Source organism: Gobio gobio (assembly GCF_949357685.1).
Source record: "Gobio gobio genome assembly, chromosome: 8".
Classification (NCBI taxonomy): Eukaryota; Metazoa; Chordata; class Actinopteri; order Cypriniformes; family Gobionidae; genus Gobio; species Gobio gobio.
This window is the reverse complement of record NC_137114.1, coordinates 24897557-24924181: the sequence shown is the minus strand read 5'-3', so window position 1 is coordinate 24924181 and position 26625 is coordinate 24897557. Positions and strand designations below refer to the sequence as shown.

Sequence of the window (26625 nt, the reverse complement as noted above, 5' to 3'; positions counted from 1 at the left end):
GTTTCCTCTGCTTTAAGGAATCTGGTCCTTTCTTTAAGCATAACTTTATATGGTAACACAGACTGGACCGTGCGCAAAAAGAGCTAAAAGTTGTTGTAATCCATCTTTCCTGTGGGCCCATGATAGCAGTTGCCTTTAGTTTAAAGGTGCAGTGTATAGTATTTATGAGGATCTATTGAGAATCTATTGTATAAAGACCTTACATAATGTAGGCCTACCAATATGTTTTTATTACCTTAGAATGAGCTATTTCTATCTACAATTACCGCGGTTCCCCTTACAGTGAAATCGCCATTTTGCTCCGTCATGTTTCTACAGTAGCCATAAACGGACAAACTTCTCTACAAAGCGCTAGTCACTCTCAGCTCTCCCGGACGACAACATTTTTGTCCTGTGTCGGCCCCCTCAATGTTCTTCGAAAGGGAGGGGTGAGCGTTGGATGATTGCAATTCACAACCTCACCGCTAGATGCCGCTAAAATTCACACACTGCACCTTTAAGTGGCTCTTTTGCAAATGGCTTGTAAGGAGATTTGAATGATGCCTTAGTGTGCCAGCCTATGATCATGAAACAAAAGGATTGCAACCATAGTGCAATCCTAAACAAATCCCAGTATGTGGGCTGCCCTGCTTTAGTCTTGAATGCCACACTCACTGACAGCCCACTGATTCTCTGATATGCACTTAAATGGGAAACGCTGGAGGAAATAAGGAATGGCTGTAATGCAACTTCAAGATTTGTGTGAGTCTTCTAGAAAGTAACCAGGTATACCAGGTTGGTACAGCGAGCACTTCGAGAAAGAAATAATCACTATATATGGCAAATTTTGTAAGGTTGAAAAAGTTATGTCTGTGAAATGATCAGTATTTATTACTTTTGGAGGGGAATTTTCGGAAACTGACGTGACTTTAACCATTTTTTTTTTTCTACACTAGCTTATTATTGTGGTATAATCTATTTTAGATAAACTCGTAATATATTTATCTAAAATAGATTACACCACAATAATCACAAAAGCAATAAACAAAAATGACTGTAATTGGCTGCTTTTCCTGTCTGTAAGAATCTCTTCCTGTCTTAATATGTGTTTTTTGTCCAGAATAAGCTATTATTTGAAAAAGACTACTCATGCTTTTAATTGAAGTTTGAACAAAGGTCTGTAATGTTTGTTTCAGATACACTTCCATTCAAAAGTGTGTTTGTTTTTTGAAAGAATTTAATACTTTTATTCAGCAAGGATGCATTAAAATGATCAGTGACAGTAAAGGCATTTATATATTTCCAATAAATGCTGATCTTTTGAACTTGCTATTCATCAAATAATCATGGTTTGCACAAAAATATTGAGCAGCAAAGCTCTTTTCAACATTGATAATAAGAAATATTTATTTGGCAGCAAATCATATTAGAATGAAGGATCATGTGACACGGAAGGCTGGACTGCTGGAATTAAATACATTTTAAACTGATAATATTTTACAATATTGCTGTTTTTACTGTATTTATAATCAAATTAATGCAGCTTTAGTGAGCATACGGGACTTCATTCAAAAATATTTAAAAACCCCAAACTTTTCAATGGTAGTGTATAAATAGTGATTTTCAATTTGTCTAAAGCCTATCACAATAAGCTTTGTTTTGAAGGACAAAACTGAAAGGTGGAGCGCTATCTGCCACAATATCTTTCATGGTTGAACTTTTAATAGAGGCTCAAGTCAGACTGAAATATACCCCTCTTGGGAGCCACACTGATCTTTCCACTGTCATGCCTCAAAGGGCTCCTCATTGTTTGGCATGTGTATAAACAGCCAGGCCAGATTGTGCGCATGACTGCCACCTACATAGCACATCACTGAAATACATATATGGGAATAAACGTGATAAGCATGCCAACAATGCCTCAACATTTCATCACCATCCCCATGGCAGCACGATCACATGCCCAAATAAACAAAGAACCTTAAACAAGATAAATATACAAGCTGTTAAAGATTTTGATCTAATAACAGCAGAGTTTTTAATTACTGCCCAATAAAACAAACAGATGGGCCACCATACAGAAAAGTGAAACTCCAATATGAAAAGTGATTACTAGTGTTTTCCACTAAGGCACCACGTTGCATTGGCTGACATCTAGTGGTCAAACATTGTCTAGGTTCTGAATAGCCATAGACATTACTAGACGTTCAAGTCAACAGAAGTAAATAGTAGTTTCTAAAAATATTTAACACGTCTGCCAGTAAATTTCCACTTAAACAAACGCACTAAGATTAAATGCTGAAAGTACTGCCAGCGGAAGATAGATGATGCAAAACTCCCCATTCCTCGTGTAGGCCTATAAAATGAAGTTGCTATGTACAAACATTACTAGGCCTATAAGTAGTAGCCTATATTTATAAGCCTATTTTCAGGTCGGAGCATGTTGATGCATGTGCTTCAAATTATATTATAAACGTAAACCATTTACTAACAGCTATTTGTTGGCTAAAACAATGTTTTTATAAGTTATTATGTTACCTTGCTCCATGAATGGTTTTGAAAAATCAATGTTTGTGTTATAATTGTTTAAATGTCGCTGAAAATTTTGTAATAGGCTGTATGAGTAGGTTATGACAACGTGCCCAATGTTAAATTAACTTTTACTCTAGGTATAGGCTATAGTAGGCTAATTTATATAAAAAACAAATCGCATAACAAAGATTTTAAGGTTCCTACACAGAGAAAAAAGGCTGTCCAAATTGTACCTTTAGGAGTACAACAGCTTGTCACTGGGGCAGTAGGCTATCCTTAAATGGATATCTTTGTAACTACCTTTTTTACCACAAAAAGTTTAATAGTAAGTACGCATACGCTACTCTACGGTAAATATGCACCTTTTAGGAGAAAAAAAGGTACAAAGACGTCCAAAGATGTGCCCCAGAGACAAGCTATTGTACCCCTAAAGGTACAATTTTGACACCCATTTTCTATGTGTGTATAGGCTACAGACACTGACTTTTTAAAAAATAAACCTATCCTGGGAAATATTGGATCAGTAGGCTATACTTGGGTCTCCCTTATACATCTCCAAACCCCAATACCTCCGTTAAGCAATTTTAAACTTCAACAGCAATGATCTTTAATCAGAATACAGTAAATGAAGGCAAACTAGTTTTAATCCCATGTTGTGCACGTCATCATATCGCTGTCATTTCACATGAACGCTACCCAGGGCGCGTGAACTTTTACTACAGTGTCACTAACCTGCAAGTCGTCTCTCTCTGACACTTTTCCACAATAAATCCCAAGCTTTGGACGTGGATTCTCTGAGCTGCTCACTGAACGATCGCCTGAGTGTCAGTGTGAGAGACTTTCGTTTCGATGTCATCGTCAATCCGCGCTCATAATAATCAATCAGTGGCTCGCGCGCGAACTCCCGTTATATCTCAAAGATAGCGAGACTCCTTGTACTCTTGTTCACCTGCCCCTCAAACACAAACCGCAACGGGAAACTTTTCCGAAAAATAAATGCATAGCGAAACTATAAAATGTGGTGATAATCTCCGAAATAATCCAGTTTAAGGCACGCGTTGGTAAAAGACGCGCAGCCGCTGTCTGGAGTCGCCGTGTGTTGCAGAGCAGATGTGGGTTTGTTTGAAGTTTCTCCTTCAACTTGTAACATATGATCACTCACTCTCTCTCTCTCTCTCTCTCTCTCTCTCTCTCTCTCTCTCTCTCTCTCTCTCTCTCTCGCTCTCTCTCTCTCTCTCTCTCTCTCTCTCTCTCTCTCTCTCTCTCTCTCTCTCTCTCTCTCTCTCTCTCTCTCTCTCTCTCTCTCTCTCTGTATAAACCTCCTATTTCTAAGAGGTGTGGGGATCTTCAGTGGAGATTGATCCATTGTATTTTAGCCACAAATAAGTTTGTTGCAAAAGTGAATGAAAATGTTGCATCAAATTGTCCATTTTGTGATGTTTTGGATACGGTGTTTCATATGTTTTGTGATTGCCCTAGACTTGATACTATTTTTGTACTGTTGAGAAAAATAATAACAAAATTGGGGTTTCTGTATACTAATAGCTTATTTATATTGGGCTGTTGTTATAGGAAATCCTTACAAGAACAATGTGTACTTGCTAATTTTGTAATTGGGCAAGCTAAATGAGCAATTCTGAAATCTCATCAGGAAAAAAATATAGGAAGAGATATTTGTATGGTGGCTTTATTTAAATCTTTAGTGGAAGCACGAGTGGTTATAGAATACACATATTATAAGCACATTGATAATGTTCTTTTCTTTAAATGGAAATGGGGTGTTAAGGAAGCACTGGTTACAGTGAGTGAGTTTGGAGGGTTGGTTTTTAATTGGTAAGGTAATTTATTTATTGAGTGGTTTTAAATTGGATATGTAGGAATATAATATACTTATTTGGTGGTAATGTGATTTAAATATGTGTTGTTGTTTTTTAATTATGTAAAATAAAGGGTCTGTAAAAGTAAAAAAAAAAAAGTCTCTCTCTCTCTCTCTCTCTCTCTCTCTCTCTCTCTCTCTCTCTCTTAGTTTCTCTCTATTTCTTAGTAGCCTATACAATCAACAAGGACATTTAAGTCTTTTCAACTTAAATCACATTAAACTGACTTAAAACTGTATATTGTATAACTTATAAAAAAAAAAAAATAACTTAATTTGATGAGTTAAAGCAATGTAAAACATGTTGTCATAACTTATTGATCATATCATTTTTTACAGTGAATTTGAATAAATATCACCTACAATGGAGACCATAAATACAATATAACATAAGTTGTATCTATGTTAGATTGAAAATATAAATACAAAAAAGTGTACAAAACTGAAGGTAATAGAGAAAAAAGGTCATGCTGAGGAAGGGTAGACATACCCGAACACTGACGGCTCATTTAATTATGGGCCTCTATGGATTCCATTTTGGACTCAGCATGGCATTATCATCATAACCGAGAGGAGATTGCTTTGTGTGACAGGTTTTCTGTCTGTAATGTGAAGGGCTGATCCAAGCTGAGATGTCTGGAATGGAAAAATTAGGCGACGGCAAAAAGAGAAATGAATACCTTTCACATAAATGACTACTGCATACAGTTAAACTCGTAAAAGATTACTATTCATCCTGGATCCAGGATTTGTTGAAATGAATGAGGGTTAGCTTCACTAGTGCAGTAGGGCTATTTGTTGTCTTTTGAGATCAGAGGGAACAGTGTTAACCAGTCGGCCATGTGTCTAAGTATAAGGAACAGGTAGGTGTGTGGCCTTTATTAAGGTGAGTGTTAATGCGCCTGAGCTTTTTCACTAATGGAGTCATCTGATGGGAAAAACCTCCCGGGAGAACATGGGGGGGTCATCTGCTGTGCCTCAGCTTACGTGTCAAAGGTCAAAGGTTAGGGCCAAACATTTCCCCTCTTGCGAGATCTGGAGTGGAATGCCTGGCTTGGCGATACGACCGTCTGACCACTTAAAGAAAAGACTAGGAATTGGTGAGCTCGGAGGTCAAAAAAAGCCAACTAATATATATATATATATATATATATATATATATATATATATATGTATATATATATGTATATATATATATATGAATATGAATATGTATATATATATATGAATATGAAGAGTTTTTGTAGAGAAGTTTGTCCGTTTAGGGCTACTGTAGAAACATGATGGCGCAAAATGGAGATTTCACTGTAAGGGGACCTGCGGTGTATGTAGATAGAAAGAGCTCATTCTAAGGTAATAAAAACATATTGGTAGGCATACATTATGTAAGGTCTTTATACAAAAATATGCAAAAGCCTCTAAAAGCCACTTCGGTCAAAAATGAGATGACGATACTGAGTGAATGCTCTCCGCATATGGTATACGTTCATACTTTCACTTCAAACCCATTAAATCCCAGCCTCAGCCCATTCAGAAGTACCGGTACTTAGGTAGAAACCTATACATAGAAGCCTGACAAAAATGCTTATTTTAAAGAAAAAACGTCAGACCTCTTTTGCATCTGAAGTCTTCATATATATATACACGTATATACAGTATAGCTTATAGTAGTGTAGTATATGTAGTAAAACATTAATTGCGATTAATCGCATCCAAAATAAAAGTTAATGTTTAAATAATATATAATATGTACACAATGTGTGTACTGTGTATAATTATTATGTATATAAATACACACACATGCATGAATATATTTAAGAAAAATGTGTTATATTTACATATAAAATATTTAGATTTATATATAATATAAATTATATAAATACAGTATATATATAGTATATACATGCAAATATTTCTTAAATATATACATGAATGAGTGTGCATTTATTAGTACTGGGCAAAAAGTTTGTGTTTACATAATATATGTGTATGTACTGTGTATAATTATTATGTATATATAAATACACACCTCTTCATGTATATATTTAAGAAATATTTGCATGTATATTCTGTATATATATTTATATAATTTATCTTATGTATAAATATTAGTGGTGGGCCGTTATCGGCGTTAATGTGCTGCGTTAACGTGAGACTCTTATTGGGCGATAAAAAAAATATCGCCGTTAATCTATTCTCAAAGTTGGGTTGGGAGCTGGGTCTATACTACGCAAGCTATGATGACTTTCACCTTGATAGTTTAGCGCGGATGTATACCTAGCCGAATTGCACTGTAGTAGGGGGCGAGATAACAAGTCTTCGAACCTGTGTGTATGCCTACTAGTGTTGTCAAAAATATCGATATTTCGCTATGTATCGATACTGAAATATCTGAAACGATACGATACTCATTTTCTACAGTATCGATATCAGCTGTGCTCTCCTCTCCGACGGACGACAGCGAGTTGACACGCACCCGCCTCTTCTCATTCAGTCCGTTTAATCCTCTGAACACTGCGAACGGGTGTTCTGTTGGATTTTTCCTCATGACAGCGTGTTAGTATTGGTGTGACTGGTCTGAATTTCGCGCGGGGTTGCACATAACGTTAATTCTACTAATTCCTGCAGATTTCGCGCTCGCATCTGAAGCACACACACACATACCGTAATAAAGCTGCCTCTGACATACAAGTGCAAAAATGAGCTCCTTTTTCCAGCTTATTAATGGTCAAATACACTCAAAAATGTCTCAATGCCCAGTTTTAACGTAAACACATTCGTAACCAACTCACAGGAACAGTGGGATCCATGCGTGCGTCAGGTCTTAAAGGGACAGAAGTTATTTATTATTCAAACTACAAAAAGACAAACGATCACTTACGCACACATATATTCTGAATGCCTTCGGCAGAATTCAAATGAGCCATTTTAATCTAGATTAATCTCGATTAATTCCAAGATTACTGTGAGATTAATCTAGATTAAAAAAATTAATCTATGCCCACCACTAATAAATATATGTTTTGCTTAAATATATACATGCATGTGTGTGTATTTAAATATACATAATAATTATACACAGTACATACACATATATTATGTATATATATATATATATATATATATATATATATATATAGTTTCTAGAAATAAATATAAACAGACTGACAAATAGATGGATAGACCTCTAATAAAATACACAAATACAGTGCTACTTATCTAACTTGAATATCTAGACTTGAATGGTTCAAAACACAAGATAAAATGAAGACCACCTAAATGACAGCTTTCTATTCTCAGATTAATTTGTCTAAAACACAGACCGCTTAATACAGCAAAGTAAGCTCGTGTCTGTCCACCTCAGCAACTGTCTCACTCCATCATTGCTCCAGCTGGCTGTTCTGAGCCCTTGATCTCCTGTCTGTCAGCAGCTGATCTTTTCGAGAGACCCATCACTTTAAACTTCAGTACGGGGCAGGCTTTCCATTATAAAACCAGTCCAGGGAGCAAAATACCAAACTAGCGGTCAGCACAACCTTGGTGACTCTCGGCCTCGCTGTCAAAGCAGTAGATGCTGAACGTGTCATCTGCTGTCTGTGCGGTCGCGTTGCATTTCAAGCAATACAATGAAATAACCAGAAAGCATTAAACCATAACTTATACTATATCCAACTTGATACGTTCATAACCGTTCCAAATGTCTCATTAAATAAACTGATCTTCGAGATTAAAATCGAAATGGATACTGTGAAAGAAATCAGTCAGCCCAGATGTGGATCTTTGAGTGCTTATAAGAAGTAACTGAATAATTAGTTTCACAGAATTACAGAGCAAACCCTCAACGTTTGCCCGGGAGAATATGAATGTCGTACAGATGACTCGATGGACTTCTGCCAGGCAGCACATTTGCACAGTAGCCAAGCTGGTGTCTCTGCATTCTCACCAGCGTCGAGGTACGCAATTGAAACCACATGGACTTTCAGATGCCGAAATTCCTCGTTTAAAAATATTTGAGCCTATTTAACGCAAGCCTTTAGTCGCTGTCTGGTCCTGTGCTCAGTAATGGGGTCATGCAGGTCACGTTCCTGATCAAAGCCTTTGACAGGAAGCCCCGCGTTCATGACTCCATGCTATCATTCCTTTAGTTGTGACGTTTTCAGCATCATAAGATTGTTGATGTCGAGGATAAGATTATTATGGCTAGACTGTAGGAGGATACACACAGGAAGCAGTGATGTAAGGGGAGGAAGTGGTCGCCAGAATGCGAATGGCTGTCCACATAAACCCACTGGGGTTGCTTGTTTTGGCAAGACCCCATCAAGCTCTTATCTTCTTTCCAAACAGACCTTTTAGGCTGCATATGTAAACACAATGCACTTTGTTCCTCTTCAAAGTCACCATGAAATCTGCAGTATTCTAGTATTTATTATAAATAATTGATCCACGCACATCGTTTAAAAAAAATGTATTTGCGCTCATATTCTGTAATCAAAATAACTTCCCCTTCCACTTGCACGCTTCTCTGATGATGTGTTTACTGGTGCGAGGTCGGGACAACCTGTCACTCACATGACATCACAGCAAATCACAACCGTCCAATGATCCAATCAATTCCAGATGGATAAAATAACATCCCGCCCAGCATTTGTTCTTGTTTGAGAAGTCGTTTCAATCGTATATAGTTCACAATAGAGAAGAAAAGACTTCCGTTTAATGCCGACTTTAAGATGCAAACTAGCTGAAAAGAATGCCTTGTGTTTGTTCCCACACATCTAAATAAAATATGTATTCACCGCAAGTGGTTTCATTTATTCTGCACTATGAATTATACATGAAACCGCATGCGATCTTCTCTTGCACCTCTTGTTTGTTTGGCTACAAGCCCAGTGACTTGAGCTCCAGACTGACCACTGAGCTGCACTGAGAAAAGGCCCAGATGTTGAAAAACTGTTTTTTTTTTTTTCAGGGCTCCAATTGGCCCACTCACTTGGCCGTGAGGTCCCAAGCCAGGCTCCAGGAATCCTCCAGGGGGATCACGCTTCCCAGCCTAATGCGTTCAAGGCGTGGAATTCTCCCCCAACCATCCTTTTCTCCCACTCACACTCGCCCATCTTATGCATGCACTATAAATTTCCAGAGCAAATATTCCCAAGCCAGGGCTGCAGTTTTCCAAAGAAAATCACAAATGTAATGTATATCTGATTTTAGATTAGGGGCTGGAGGGGGAGGAAAGGCCTTGAAGCAATAGTTCATTGAGTGAACGTTATTCATTGCGAAAAACATCATCAGGTCAACACTTTAGAGTCATGAGGTTAGATGTATATTGTTAAATTGCTGTTACACTAAAATGTAATTGAGTGACTGTGGTTATGTTTGGAATAGCATACTGGCAAATTACTCTTCTTATATTTGCAGTACACAGAATATCATAAGTTATTACTTATGACATAAATAAAAAGTAAGCCAAATGTTTTTGTCATGATAACCAGTTTTGGGTAAAGTTACGCATCAAATAAGACAATAAATAGTGAATATTTGCTAGTCACGACTGAATGAACAAACAAACAACTGGATCAATGAATGAATCAATGAACGGTAACAGGTAGTTAGTATAATATTTGCTAGCCAAGTGTAAATGAATGAACAGAAGGAACAAACTGAACGAAAAATCAATCAACTGAATCATCAATAAACAAATAAACGAATAGTAGCAGAATCAACAGCCATTGTATGTTTTTGATCAGAGCATGCTATATTTAGTGAAATAAGACAGAACCCAAAGAATTACACACACAGACGTCATGAAGGGGCCAGAGGGGGTCTGTGAATGCTATTGTTTCACTGTTACAAACTAGCAGCATGACAAAGCATGTAATGCAGTCAAGTCAGAATCTGTTAGGACTCAACCAACCACAGAAGTTCATGGGAAAACATTTACACACACACACACACACACACACACACACACACACACACACACACACACACACACACACACACACACACACACACACACACACACACACACACACACACACACACACACACACACACACACACACACACACACACACACACACACACACACACACACACACACACACACACACACACACACACACACACACACACCACCTGGCTTCTATTAGCAGAGAGCGGATTATAACACACACTCACACACACACACACACACACACACACACACACACACACACACACACACACACACACACACACATTGCCCTCTTACCCAATTTGCATGTACGCAGGCTGTGATTTGTGCACTACAACACACTGTATGTGCCTCTGTATGTGCAAATTACCAGTTTAATGGAAATGACTCAAGCTGTCCACTGGCTGAATGCAATATAAGTGGTTACCATCGGATTTCAGTCAACATTTCATTTGATTTGTATCACATAAATCCAATGACATCTGTACAACCCGACCCAATACAAGATAAAACAACAAACAAGCAAGAAACAAGTGAATCAGATGTTCTTCTCATACCATCTTACATCTTTGCAGCAGCTGAGCAGTATCTTTTGGTAAAGCAAGATTGGACATTAATCCTAGATCAGATTATTCTGACTAGCAAAACACAACAGGCGGACAAATCTTCTAATATCAGGCTGTTCACTATAAACAACGCAATTAATTAATAGGGCAGAATTATCAAAAAAAGAAAACAGAAGGTGATCCAGGCGAGATGCTCGGCACAAACCCGAGAGAATATCTGTTGATTCTTTTCTGTTTGTTGCCTCATCGATTGCAGGTCTAAATTGTTTAATAAGCACTTAACCACAAGAAAGCCCCACTACCCTGCAGGACACAGCGGCTTTGCATAACTATACAAGCATGAGCCTCAGGAGAGACTAAAGTGTTTGGATAAGTAAGCAAAAATAGCCTTGAAATAAAACACTGCAGTGCATTAATACTAAACCGCAAAGGCCAACAATATGCAAAAGTACCAACACACACAATGACTTCAGTTTACTTGAAGTTTACTTCAGACTTGCATTATCTTCACATTTTAATTTTTAAGTTTAAGAGCCTTGACATTTTAATTAAACATCTGAATTTGAAAGATTTCATTGCTATAATTACGGGACAAGGTGGTCATAATTTGCCACTAAGGCCCAAATACTGTACAAATACAACATGTATTATTTGTAATAATTAAAAGTCTGAAATGACATAGCAAGGACATTGATCAAAACTGAAAGTAAAGGCATCTACAATGTCTATTTCTGTTCATCAATGAATCTTGAAAAAAGACACTACATCACGGTTTATTCTTCATTAAGTAGCACAACTGTTGATAATAATAATGAATGTATTTGAGCAGCAAATCATCATATCATACTGATTTCTGAAGGATCATGTGACACTGAAGACTGGAGTAATGATGCTGAAAATTCAGCTTTGCATAACAGAAATAAATATGTTAAAATATATTAAAATAGTAAAAATATATATTTAATTGTGATATTTCACAATATATTAAAGGTATAAAAAATCTTACTGATCCTAAATATTTGAATGGTGCATATGCACATCAAAACACGTTTTACTTCCATGAAAATATTGTTTCTGTTCCTGGCTAATTACTCTGTGTGTATCCTGCTTTGGAGTTTCCTCGCAGTATTGGAGGTGGATCTTAATTCTGACAAGAATTCAATTCCCACACACACAGACACAGACACAGACACAGACACAGACACAGACACAGACACAGACACACACACACACACACACACACACACACACACACACACACACACACACACACACACACACACACACACACACACACACACACACACACACACACACACACACACACACACACACACACACACACACACACACACACACACACAGTTCCATAAGCTTAATATCTGCTTCACTTCATTTTGAGTTACAAAACAAAGCTTAAAAAAGAGAGAGAAGTTCCAGCTGCTTAGATTGTTCTTGGACATTTATTCATCCTGGGATTTGCAGAGCACTGCATGTAATTGATGGGGATTGCAGAGGTGACAAGTCTTATACAATGGGGCCCAAACCAAATTAGTGGCCGTTCAATCCCTCTACGGCATCTCCTATTGAGAGGAAATCACACTCTGGCAAGCATGAGTTAATCAAGTTATAGGGGAATTATTGAGAAAAATTCCTTACCGCAAGAACCTGTGATGGTGCAATAAGGAATTAAAATGTTACATTGTGCAAATTGCTTTTTAAACACAAAGGCATGGCTGTCGGTAACCAAATAATCCATCAATCCTTACACAAAAACAATCACAGGATTTATACAACTTAATTGAGACCAAAAAGCAATTCAGCATTACAGAATTCCAAACTTCCAGTGCCAACAATGGAAGTCCACAAGAAGCCACAAGCCATTTTTCCTTCTTTCCACATGTGGAATATTTCATGCTCTCCCTATGGCAGCGGCTCTCTTTACAGTACAGCCTGCCAGGCCACATGACGACCTGCCTGTAAATTTAACTCATGATGTCATTGATTTGGGCCATGCAGGAGCAGAGGGAGGCTAAAAAAGATCACATAATAGCATACTCTCATATGAGAAAAGAAAGTCCATACAAACTTGCTTAGAATCAGAGATAAAGAGTTTTTTCCTTTATTGTAATAGGAACGTATAGAGTAGACAGGAAGTGGGAGAGAGAGGGGGACGGGATCGCGAAATGGTCCATGAGCCGGGACTCAGACTCGAGCTGATTATTCACTAGTGGTGCTTCTACTACAATAGAGTGTAACAGTGCCCGTCTCCTTTTTCAGTGTTTTTTTTTTTATTTTCATTATTAATAATTTTTCCCATAGGGATGTTAAAAAAATATTTTCAATGAAGAGTCATAAGCCATAAACCAAACCAATCAGCTACGAGGTGAATCGCAACACTACAAACTTTGAATTGAAGCCAAAAAGTGTTTGAAAATTAGACAAAAAGACAAAGGTACAAAACTGTGTACTTAACGGTTTTAGTGAGGGAAAGAACTACAATCCCACGAATCACTGCAAAACAGCATGATCAAATTAAGGCTTTGGAGAAATATAAAACTACTCATTGACAAATGTTGAGTATATGTAAAATAAAAAACAATATATTTTAAGTTTATTGCAAAGCAATTTTGTCGCATTTTGCTTTTTTCGACTCTCCGATCACTGACTCTCTGTCTCTGTACAGCATCATGGGTAATTAAACAGAAATTAAATTAACGAATAATTAAACACCAAATGGAGGTGCCATTTAAGATCTTTGGCTTGCTGAACTTTAAACTACAGCAGCTAAAACCATATTAGACCAATCATTTTGTGAATTTGCTGAAATAAGTTTTGTGAAGGATGCTGAGCCTGCAGGTGCTGGTCATATAATAGAATATCATCAAGAAGTTGATTTATTTCACTAATTCCATTCAAAAAGTGAAACTTGTATATTATATTCATTCATTACTCACATATGATATATTTGAAATGTTTCTTTCTTTTAATTTTGATGATTATAACTGACAACTAAGGAAAATCCCAAATTCAGTATCTCAGAAAATTTGAATATTGTAAAAAGGTTCGATATTGAAGACACCTGGTGCCACACTCTAATCAGCTAATTAACTCAAAACACCTGCAAAGGCCTTTAAATGGTCTCCCAGTCTAGTTCTGTAGGCTACACAATCATGGGGAAGACCGCTGACTTGACAGTTGTCCAAAAGACAGCCATTCACACCTTGCACAAGGAGGGCAAGACACAAAAGGTCATTGCAAAAGAGGCTGGCTGTTCACAGAGCTCTGTGTCCAAGCACATTAATAGAGAGGCGAAGGGAAGGAAAAGATGTGGTAGAAAATTTTTTACAAGCAATAGGGATAACCGCACCCTGGAGAGGATTGTGAAAACAAAACCCATTCAAAAATGTGGGGGAGATTCACAAAGAGTGGACTGCAGCTGGAGTCAGTGCTTCAAGAACCACTACGCACAAGTAAATATTGCATTTCCTTTGAAAATCAGGGTCCCGGAGTCTGGAGGAAGAGAGGAGAGGCACACAATCCAGTTGCTTGAGGTCCAGTGTAGAGTTTCGACAGTCAGTGATGGTTTGGGGTGCCATGTCATCTGCTGGTGTTGGTCCACTGTTTTCTGAGGTCCAAGGTCAACGCAGCCGTATACCAGGAAGTTTTAGAGCACTTCATGCTTCCTGCTGCTGACCAACTTTATGGATATGCAGATTTTGTTTCCAAACAGGACTTGGCACCTGCATACAGTGCCAAAGCAACCAGTACCTGGTTTAAGGACCATGGTATCCCTGTTCTTAATTGCCAGCAAACTCGCCTGACCTTAACCCCATAGAAATTATATTGGTTATTGTGAAGAGGAAGATGCGATATGCCAGACCCAACAATGCAGAAGAGCTGAAGGCCACTATCAGAGCAACCTGGGCTCTCATAAAACCTGAGCAGTGTCACAGACTGATCGACTCCATGCCACGCCGAATTGTTGCAGTAATTCAGGCAAAAGGAGCCCCAACTAAGTATTGAATGCTGGACATGCTCATTCGTTTCATGTTCATACTTATCAGTTGGCCAAGATTTCTAAAAATCCTTTCTTTGTAATAGTCTTAAGTAATATTCTAATTTTCTGAGATACTGAATTTGGGTTTTTCTTAGTTGTCAGTTATAATCATCAAAATTAAAAGAAATAAACATTTGAAATATATCAGTCTGTGTGTAATGAATGAATATAATATACAAGTTTCACTTTTTGAATGGAATTGGTGAAATAAATCAACTTTTTGATGATATTCTAATTATATGACCAGCACCTGTATGTTTCCTCCTATTCCTTTACCACTCTTCCAGAGGTCTGTTTCCATTAAGATATAAATACCTATAAATGCCTAAGCCCAATGCTGTGGGGGAAAAAAATCTATCTAAAATCTAAACACCAAACTTTTTTGGCTGCCACTCAAATAACCACATTACCTTTGTGTCATAATCAAAATATAGGTCTAGCTCAAACAACAATCTATAAAACTATTATTGTCAAAGGCGTCTCAGCCCTTGCACAGTGAAAATAATGATCTAACAGTATTATTGGGTTTGCTTCCATGTGCAATTGCAGCCAGATACTCATTTCTTTTAACGTGAGTATTTTGAAAGATGTGGTGGAAACTAGGGTCAAAATAATAATGTCTAGCACTGAGTTGTTTTTAAAGTTCCACCCTAATTTGAAGCACAATAGCTTCCAACAGTGGAAGCTGTGTGCGAAAATATACACCCGTAGCACATATAAAATATATACTGTAAATATAAAAGCATTGACCAGCCAGTGTCCTTCAAGGACTTCACTCCCTTTCATCTCACAGTAAATCAGGCACAGATCTCCTTGTTTCTGTCTTGAAAAGGCCTCAAGTATAGAGGGCTCCTTAGAGACAGACTGAGACAGGCCAGCCAGACAGGACTGCAGAGTGAGCGGCCGCAGCTGTTAGGGGTCACCCTCGCTGGCCACTAAGAGCCAAGCCACCCTGGAAGAGAAGAGAGTCAGTCTGGGAGAGCAGCTGGCTAGAGAAAGGATTCATAAGATTCATCTGAACACATACAGGCAGTTTAGGAGGTTTACATAACCACTGTTTAAACTTTTTTTTTAGAATACAGCATAAAAGGTGGGGGGTGGGAGCAAAACAGAAAGGGGAAAAAAGAAGAGGAAAAGGGAAAAAGAATGGAAAAAGAAGAACATGATGAAGTGGACAAGGGAAAAGGGTGGAAGAGGAAAATAGAAGAAAGTGAAGAAAAAGGAAAAGTAAGAAGGAAACGGAAATTGAAAAAAGAAGGGAAAAGAGAACATGAAAGAAAATAAAGGAAAGGAAAAGAAAGTGAGAAAAAGGAGGGGAAAATGTTAAAGGAAAGGAACAGAAAAACAAAGTAAGAAAAGGAAAAAGAAAGGTAAATGAACAGAATAGAAAGGAAAATACAGAAAAAAGGGAGCGTTGTACGGCAATGCGGAGGATTGTGGGACAGAGGGAGTGCTACAGGTGATGAATGTGCACTTAGTCTTCTAGGCATATCCGGTCAATACAAATTGCATTAACTAAATTAACTCTGCTCCGTCGATATTACCAATGAAGCTGGAAATGAAATTGATCATTACGATGTGATTGATGCGGGATAAAACTAAAACAGCGCAAAATCAATAAGGTATATATATAACCATAGCATACATCATATCCAAAGAGGGCGATTGATAATTTCCTCACAGAGATGATTGCATTGGTAATTTTTGTGCAGGGTCTTTCTACTTATTCTATTGCAATGGCCCCTATTGAGAGACATTTTTCATCTGAGTTTAATATCACATAATGGCAGTGCTTTTTGTTTTGTCTGAAGAGGTGAAATTGCTTTACAGCTTTATCTAATAAACTGAAGACAAATTCAGTATAGATAGACAGACAGGACAATAGAACGATAGATTGAATGGCAGAGTGATAAATAGAAGGACAGACAGACAGACAGATAGATAGATAGATAGATAGATAGATAGATAGATAGATAGATAGATAGATAGATAGATAGATAGATAGATAGATAGATAGATAGATAGATAGATAGATAGATAGATAGATAGATAGATAGATAGATAGATAGATAGATAGATAGATAGATAGATAGATAGATAGATAGATAGATAGATAGATAGATAGATAACAGCTCATCTACACATTCAATGTGGTCATTTGGAGAGTGCAAAGCTGATGTGAGAACAGATAGTCCAAAGTAAAAAAGGAATGCTTCAAAACCCCTAAGTCTTATTTTGTTTTCCTTCAGCGGCTGAATGGTTTTGGATTTTCCTTGTCAGGGCAGACTAAGGACGTTCGCTGAGAGAAGGAACTCCGTGTTCAGAGCTGTCTGTCCAGGTTCTGGCTTCAGCGCCAGTGGCCTCTAGCTGACAGTTCTGGGTCGCCTTTTACTCTGCCTCTCAGTCATGTCTCTCTTTGTGGGACGGGAGGTCTGACAAGGTGATGTTTACCATAACAAAAAGACCATGCATTTCCTTAAAACAACGCTGAACAGGGAACAAAATGAAGGATGTTCAATTCCAAAGTGTTAGAGCTGTTTCATCATCACACACGGAAACATGAACACCATCTTGTCTCCTTACAAAAAAATGCATATGGGAAATGTTCCAGGATTTAGCCCCCTACATAGTAAACGGTTGAAGGATTAGTGTATCCCTTTCTTCTACAACATAATTTCAAGCAATGTGGAGATTTTGGAGAAGAGGTCAGACTTTCTGTTTACATCTGAGGAAAGACAAACATCTGAAAAAAAAAAAATAATGAAGCGGGTCAGGGGGCTTCAGTAATTTTCCATGTGTCTTGCTGTTGCATTTCTTAAACATGAGAACTGAGGAATCTGCTGTATAAGTCATGTCATCTCTGGTGATCCTGCATAGAGTCATATAGCATAAGATATGGATTATAAATTCCCATCTGGTTATAAGACGGGCCTCTCAATTGATAACTGACATGTCTAGACATGGATAAAAACTGTTTTTTTAGTACAGCTATCAAACCCTTCAGAGCGGGAGGAGCTGGTGCACGAGAGGATGTGCATTTTATGTATCGTCAAGGAATCCAAATAGTGAACAGGGTTTTTGAGTTCTTCACAGGGGTCTGGCGCTCGTCTGCATCAGAGCTAATGGCCTTTTACGAGGTGCAGAGCTACTTCTGTTTATAGGACCCTGCGGGGCCGGTGGTGGGTCAGAGTGACCATTATAGACAGGAACTTGGTTATGTGGCCTCTCAAAGCTAATATTCTTGGATCCAAACTCATTCGGAAATCGTTTTTTTGTTTAAGCTGTTGCACTGCACCTTCATATGTAAGAGAAAGAGGAAAGTGCGTCATTTTATATGCAAAATACAGCATAAATGTTGGCTTGATAACAACAGTCTTTAAATTTTAAGGTCAAAAAGATCAAACAAAAAGCACAGCAATTTGAAGCCATATTAATGTTATATTAAAATGAGCGTGAATCAGTTTTCGCTAAGAACAAAATGTCAGATGTCAGAATTATCAGATGTGTGTCATTTACTAAGAATTATTATCATTAACTAAGGCCTAGTCCACACGTACACTGGTATTTTTATAACCAGAGTTTTTTCTCCTCCGTTTCAAAAAACAATCACGTCCACACAAGCACGGTTTAAAAAAAATCTCTGTCCACATGAAAATGCAAAACCGCGCTATGATTGGCTGCCTGATTTTCAGTGAAACCCTTCTGCAAGTTTACTTTGTACACAGGGGCAGGGCCCAAGTGGACTGAAGCTTCACACACTTGCCTTACTATGTTGTATTATTGCATTCTGGCGTCTCTGTTCTGCAATACAATGAGATAACTGCATGTATCTGTATACATGTGATAAGCGCTGTTAGCAGAGTTTTTAAAAGCTACTTTGCCATTGCATAGATTCCACTCATGTAAACAAAAGCGATAACGGCGCACAATCTGACGTCAAACAAAGGAGACAATCTGACGTCAAACAAAGGAGAGAATGGCGCACACTTCGACTTAACAAGCCGAAATCTCCGGTTTCACCATCTACACGACAAAGCTGTCACCAGAGTTTCTAAAAATCTTCACCCTGGCCGGAGTTTTCAAAAAAGTCCAGTTTCAGTAACCGGATACTGCGTTTGCGTGTGGACGAACAGCCAAACCGCGTAGAAAAAGCTGCAGTTTTGAAAATACCCGTGTTCGTGTGGACAGGGCCTAAAGCTAAAACCATGAACGAATTTGTTATTTGAAATAAATGTTAACTGAAGTACTAAAATAACAAATGAAATAAGCTTAAACTGAGAAATATAAATTAATAAATGCTATATAGACATATAAAAAAAGACTAAAACTCACAACAAAATTTCAAAAACTTTAACCAAAATAAAGTGAAAACAGACAATTAAGAAAAAAAATCTAATTCAAAAGATTAACAAAAACTATGTCAGGATATATTAGTATATCAATGATACTAAAATAGCATTGATGCAAGTTCACTCATTTAGAAATGGCACAGAAAATCAGGCTGAAGATCTGTTCTGAGATACATTATATTGCCAAAAGTTTTGGGACGCCTGCAGTCAGGCAAGTACCGTTCTCCTGGCAACCGCCAAACCCAGACATGTCCAATCGGATTTCCAGACAGAGAAGTGTGATTGGTCACTCCAGAGAACACATCTCCACTGCTCTAGAGTCCACTGGCGGCGTGCTTTACATGGAAACCCATTCCATGAAGCTCTCTACGGAGTGTTCTTGAGATCATCTGAAGTCCACACAAAGTTTGGAGGACTTTAGAAATTGACTCAGAAAGTTGGCAACTTCTGTGCGCTGTGTGCCTCAGTATGCGCTGACCCCGCTCTGTGATTTTACGTGGCCTAACACTTTGTGGCTGAGTTGCTGTTGTTCCCAATTGCTTCCACTTTGTTATAATAACACTAACGGTTGACCGTGGAATATTTAGTAGTGAGGAAATTTCACGAATGGACTTATTGCTCAGGTGGCAACCTATCACGGTACCACGCTTGAGTTCACTGAGCTCCTGAGAGTGACCCATTCTTTCACAAATGTTTATAGAAGCGTCTGCATGCCTAAGTGCTTGATTTTATACACCTGTGGCCACGGAAGTGATTGGAACATCTGAATTCAATGATTAGGAGGGGTGTCCCAATACTTTTGGCAATATATGGTGTGTTCAAGTCATGTCGTAAAGATCGTATTTACGAGATGAAAGTACATGAACGGCACCACGAAGTCATAAATACCAGTGGGAAGTTCGGGATTTTGCTAGCTGAGGCCCGAGCGGCAGTGTGTCCGGGGAACCGGACCAGAATTTTTTTAAAATCTTTTATTTTCTCCTCTCTCCCCTCTCTCGTCTCTGTCGATCCTCATGCTTCCGGCTCTGTTCGTTCACCACTCTGTCCTTACCCCCAGGTGCCGCGGCCGCTGTGATCGGCCCCCGGGAGGAGGTGGGTGGGGATCTGGTAGAGCGCAGGCTCAGGAGTATCCCCCGGCCTGCGAAGGGCATTGGGGGTATATGGCGAGCAGCGAGGCTGAGGGACCGTGAGAGCGGGACGAGGAGTGTCTCACGGAGGAGTGGCGGGAGTATAAAGGAGGAGTGACGACAGTGAAGGACGAGAAAGGACCAGGCCTGGAGTTTACGTTGTGGTTTTGTTTACGTTTTGTTATGTGTGTGCGCGGCAGTCGTTTTTGAGGGGCTGCCGCTTTTACTTTCATTTTGTGTGTATTATTTTATTAAAGTCTGTTGAATGTTTGCCGGTTCCCGCCTCCTTCTTCCCATACGAACAAACCCTGTTACACAAACCTTGCTGTATTTTCGTGAAATTCATTAAAAGAAGGTACACCGCCATCTTGCTCCGACAAAAAGAGACTTGAACACACATGATGTCGTAAACACGACTTCTCATACGAAATACGAATGTCCCAGGAGGACTTGAACGCACCATTGCGCTGCATTCACATGGGACGTCAGTGTTAACGCTTGATGGAACGCGTGGCTGAAGCTTGGCGCAGATGCACAACAGCCATTCACATTACTTGCTGCGTCTGCTCTAGGGTTGCATGAACGCAACTGGCTAGCGTCTGCTCTAGGGTATTTGCATAGGGCGATCTGATTGGATGACGCCTGCCGCTTGAAAAGTTGAGAAATCTTCAACTTCTGCCGCTTGCAACGCGAGTGAAGTGACGCGACGGAACCCACAATTCAGTTCGGCAGCACATGACATCACATGACAAGGAGGAGCTTCAAAACTCTAGGATGGATTACAGAAATATAAAATAAAATTAATTAAATTAAAAATAAATAAATATAAATAAAAGTAATGTAAAGTAAAAAAAAAATTATAATTTAATTAAAATGAATGTAATAAAATATAATAAATACATTTTAAAATAAAATAAACAAAAAAACGAAATAAAAAGAGTAAAGTAAAATAAAATAAAACAAAAAGAGTACTGTAAATAACAGTAAAGTAAATGACTAAGGCCTTTTTTGAAACGCTATCTTGAGAACTTCATTCTGGCTTCAGTTAATAAACTTGAAAATACTGGAACAGGTGGCTCTCATGTGAGCAGGACACCCGAACAGTGACCTAGCAACCTCAGATTTTTGTCTTTCTCCCAAGGCCTCTCATTATCTATGTGGCTAATCTAAAGCATGAATACACTGCTGTGATGCGATTGTGGTTTGTGTGGTATCAAACGGCCAAAAAAAAAAAAAAAAAGACAGGTTAGGTTTCCTCTTAAAGGTTGCAGACATTTACTGAACAGAATTTTATAGCCACTAAAACCTATTTTTGCTCATCGCTCCACAGCATGATCCTTTAACCCTAATCAATTACACAACACAGAGCTTCAAATGACAGCATTTACAGTGATGTGAATGAAATAACGTTTTCATTTTGGAAGTCGTCATTAAACGCTCCAGTGCTTGTAAGCGAGGTCTGGACTGAGTCTTTCTGGAGGCCGTCACTCTAACGAGGTGTGCAGTGCATTATGGGCCGGACGGCCATCTGGCTCGGCAGCACGGTGACATCATACAGCCTCTACGTCCCTGCAGTAAAATCCGAGAGGGGAAATACTACACCACATGTGCCCTTAACTCTGCGCTTGTCTTTTATAGCGTCAGCATTGTTATTACTATCCAATCCAAGACACATGGTTAGTTGTGAGACTGAATAAAAGTGACGGTGAAATCCAGAGTGGACAGACCATTTCAACTGAAGCTCAAACTGATTTGGAAAAAGAATGAATTCAAATTAAAATCCCCCCCCCCCCCCCCCCCACACACACACACATCAAGCCGAGTCAAACAGTTCTCAGCTGAACAGTAACAATGCTCTGCTACGCCCTCCTGATTTGAAGTGGGTCCCACAGAAACAGGGCTATAAACGAGGGGCTGCGTCTCCCACATTCTCCAGACGCCCCACCTGTCTGTGTCCGTCACACCACCACCACACAAAAGACCCCATGATGAGCCGCTTCATTTCTGTTCCTTTACCTTCCTTTCCTTCTTTTCGCAGGTCTTTTCATTATTCAGTCTTTTTTTTTGTACGTTGTTTTCTTTCTTTCCATATTTCTGTTCCCTTACATCATTTTCTTTCTTCCTTCTTCCACACTTCTTTTCTTCCTTTGTTCTTTCTTTCCTTCTTTCATTCATTCTTCCTTTCTTTTTTTCCGTAAACATTTCTTTCTTCTGTATTCCTTTCTTTCCTTCTTTCATTCATTTCTTTCCGTATTTCTCTTTTTCTTCCTTCCTTTCATGTTTTTCTTTCCTTTCCCTTCCTTCTTTTCGTAGTTCTTTCGTTATTCATTCTTTTTTCTTTTCACATTTTCTGTCAGTTGTTTTATTTTTTCCAATTTCAGTTCCCTTACATCATTCTCTTCCTTCCTTCCTTTTTCCTTCCTTCCTTCCTTCCTTCCTTCCTTCCTTTCTTCATTAATTAATTAATTTTCTTTCTTTGTTCTTTTTCCCTTTCTTCCACATTTCTTTCTTTCTGTATTCCTTTCTTTCTTTCCTTCACTTACTTACATACTTCTTTTCTCCCTTCTATACATCTTTCTTTCTTTCTTTCTTTCTTTCTTTTTTCCCTTCCTTCCACATTTCTTTCTTTCTTTCTTTCTTTCTTTCTTTCTTTCTTTCTTTCTTTCTTTCTTTCTTTCTTTCTTTCTTTCTTTCTTTCTTTCTTTCTTTCTTTCTTTCTTTCTTTCTTTCTTTCTTTCTTTCCTTCCCTTACTTCCATAATTCTTTTCTCCCTTACATACATATTTCTTTCTTTCTTCCCTTCCTTACACATTTCTTTCTTTCTTTTTTTCTTTCTTTCTTTCTTTCTTTCTTTCTTTCTTTCTTTCTTTCTTTCTTTCTTTCTTTCTTTCTTTCTTTCTTTCTTTCTTTCTTTCTTTCTTTCTTTCTTTCCTTCTTTCTTTCCTTCCCTTACTTCCATAATTCTTTTCTCCCTTCCATACATATTTCTTTCTTTCTTCCCTTCCTTCCACATTTCTTTCTTTCTTTCTTTCTTTCTTTCTTTCTTTCTTTCTTTCTTTCTTTCTTTCTTTCTTTCTTTCTTTCTTTCTTTCTTTCTTTCTTTCTTTCTTTCTTTCTTTCTTTCCATATTCCTTTTTTTCCATATTCCTTTCTTTTCATCCCTTCCTTCCATACTTCTTTCCTCCCTTCCATACTTCTTTCCTCCCTTCCATACACATTTCTTTCTTCGCTTCCTTCCTTCCTTCCTTCCTTCCTTCCTTCCTTCCTTCCTTCCTTCCTTCCTTCCTTCCTTCCTTCCTTCCTTCCTTCCTTCCTTCCTTCCTTCCTTCTGTTTTATGGCTTGCATGATGTCCTTGATTACATTTTCCATATTTCTCCTCAACATTCCAAGCTCTTCCTTTACTTTAGCTTGCAAAGAGCTTATATAACTTAATAAATAGCAAGTTCACACAGCAAAACACTTCCTGAGAATATATTAGAAATGTGAGATTCTGAGATTTCAAACTGTGACATCAGTCAAGATTAAATGGAAAGCCCATTCCAGTCGAGGATAACACAACAAGAATCTTGTTTCATCCTTGAATTAGTCACACTCTGGGCAAATCTGGGGACAAGCTCAGGGCGCAATTCAAGCACAGAGGACTAGAATATTTGAGCTGTCTCGCGATTGCATGCTTTAGTCATTTAATTATATTAAGAAGCAATTCAGACAACCTCTCACTAAAAACCAGATGCACCCTGTTAAAGTATTACAAAACTCCACAATGAGCTGGTCTAATTAGTGAACATCTCTTTACTGATTAGAGCAAAGATGTAGGACATAGGCCATGTTTACACAGCTGCAGAATACTGTCGTCATTCCTGTATATGAGACCTTAATACGGTTATATTCACACACGGTTCAGTTATTTACAGGAATGACAGCCACATTCTATAACCGAACTCACACCTGTACATTTTCAGGAGTCACAATCACATTCTCAGAAAATTGTATGAACAGAACCAGACTGGACAAATAGTTTTCAACATGAAGGTTTTAGACCCAGTCACTCCCGTCAGTTTTGTGTTCTACACAAATGCTCTGCTCTCCACCAGAGCAATGAAGATTTTATGGATAAACTTGCAGCTCGATTGGACTCTTGTCATGTCAAAAGTGATATGACTTCTCAGTTTTATGGACATCACCATTTAACTTGTAAGAGAATACTGGCTTGACTCCTGTTGCACGTATTCAAGACGCTACTGTAAGTTGCTGTGTGAACGAGACATTTCTGGACTCACACCGGCAAATAAATATCAACCCCAAAAACTGACAGTGTGCACATAGCTATACCTTAATCAAAGAACATGGGACACAATCTTTTATAGGCTCATAACTTTCAGAAATTACATTCAAAGGGACCCTTTCCCATCACCAAGGAGCAAACCATGTCAAATGCATTTATCCTAGTCATTACTCTTCTCATTTCATCCGAACACTTTTTTTTTGCCAGCACAGTTTGATATAGAAAGGAAAATGTGTACTCACCTGCACCTCCATGCCTCTTCTTGATGGACATCTGAAAACAAAAAGTCAAATCTGTTAAAACAAGCATCAAGGTTGAGTTAATATTTTCATAACAGTTTAACAGTAACCATATCACATAAAACTGTCTCATGGAACATCAAAACAAAGGCCCTGAAGTATTGCTCTTCTCCCACAGTGGATAAAATCAACACCTGACCATTGAATTTCCTCCCACGGATCTGCTGAACGCTACGCTGACCTGGGTCAATATGATTTACAGTGCTCTTGCCCAGCCAAGAGAGAAAGTACTACCTGTTTAGAGAGAGGGTCGTGTCCAACATTCCAGCTGTAATCCATGAGAGACCAGTTTTTTAGTTTCACCAGGTATCATGTGCCATGTGAAAGGGAGTTATCACAGTATTCACATACGCATTCATTCAGGGAATGAAAATGCAACTTTTCCGCCTGAGACCCAGCAACTCACAATTTAATTTAGCACATTTTTTATAAGACAATACATTCTAATCAAATGTTTTGAGGGTGTGGCCAATACATTTATATAAATATATGATATGATAATAAAAACACAATTAATATTAATTAAATATAAGTTGCATTGTGTGTTCAGCTGAAGTCACTATATTGCACATATAGTTATATCTACATGTACAGTTAAACCGAAATTGATTCAGACACCTTCGACATTGTCTCACATTATCACAGTTTATTTGCTATAGTTTAGAAAATGGTAATAAAATACGACTTTAGTTATGAACTCAAAGTTAAACTGTGTCAGAACAAATTCATTAACTAACTTTGATAGAAAGGTATGTAATGGATTACAATCAGTTGTCAGCTGTTAAATACACAATTAGAAAATGCCCATTTAGGTCAACCAATTACCAAGCAATGCTTAATTTTGTACAGTCTGATTCATTTTTGGTTTGACTGTACAGCCTATACCTAGATATATCTAAAGGTGTCCAAGATATGTAATTTTCGATCGGTAATTTTTATGACACAAAATTGCTCACCAACTTTTTTCCCTCCTTGTCTGAGTGAGAAGACCCAGATGAATGGATAATTTCAGTTGCAGAGCCAGTAGATGTCTACTAAACACAACAATGATGTTAAAAAATGATGTTTTGCAGGGTCTCCAAAGGTTTGGGGCGTTTTACATTGAAAGGTAGCAGATGTGTTGTCAGGAATCACAGCAACCAACAAAACACTTGGGGTTACTTGACTGTAACCCTGTTCCCTGATAAAGCGGAACGAGATGCTGCATAAGCTTATGCAAATGGGAAATGTCTTTGACATAACCAGCTGTGAAAATAGTGTGAAAACACGTCAATGAAATTGACCCGGAGGTATTTATAGCCTCGGCCGGTGACGTCATAGGCGCACCTGCTGCACGAGGCTATAAATAGATGAGCTTCAGCTGGAGCAAACCAGATCTTCTTTGTTTGAAGACCAGTCCTGAAGCATCATCAGCACGGCCTAGCAATGCAGCATCTCGTTCCGCTTTATCAGGGAACAGGGTTACAGTCAAGTAACCCCAAGTGTTCCCTTTCAAAAGCTACACTCAATGCTGCATAAGCTTATGCAAATGGGAACGAGAATACCCACGCCGCCGTGCTTGATGGTGCCTGGACCCCTTACGGTTGTGTAGGTGTGCA

General features: G+C 38.4%; 1 protein-coding gene across 2 annotated transcripts in view; it reads right to left on the bottom strand.

Annotated features, from left to right (window-relative positions):
• stard13b (StAR related lipid transfer domain containing 13b) overlaps nucleotides 1-26625 on the bottom strand; it is a gene marked incomplete at its 5' end in the record, with an annotated part of 103798 nt that overhangs the window by 49857 nt on the left and 27316 nt on the right. The window contains one exon of one of the 2 annotated variants that reach the window (XM_079823723.1): nucleotides 24971-25001. In XM_079823723.1, the coding sequence (XP_079679849.1) occupies nucleotides 24971-25001 (31 nt within the window). Of the gene's footprint in view, nucleotides 1-3243; nucleotides 3483-24970; nucleotides 25002-26625 lie in introns of those variants that run through there. The other variant, XM_079823725.1, reaches the window with a different exon arrangement.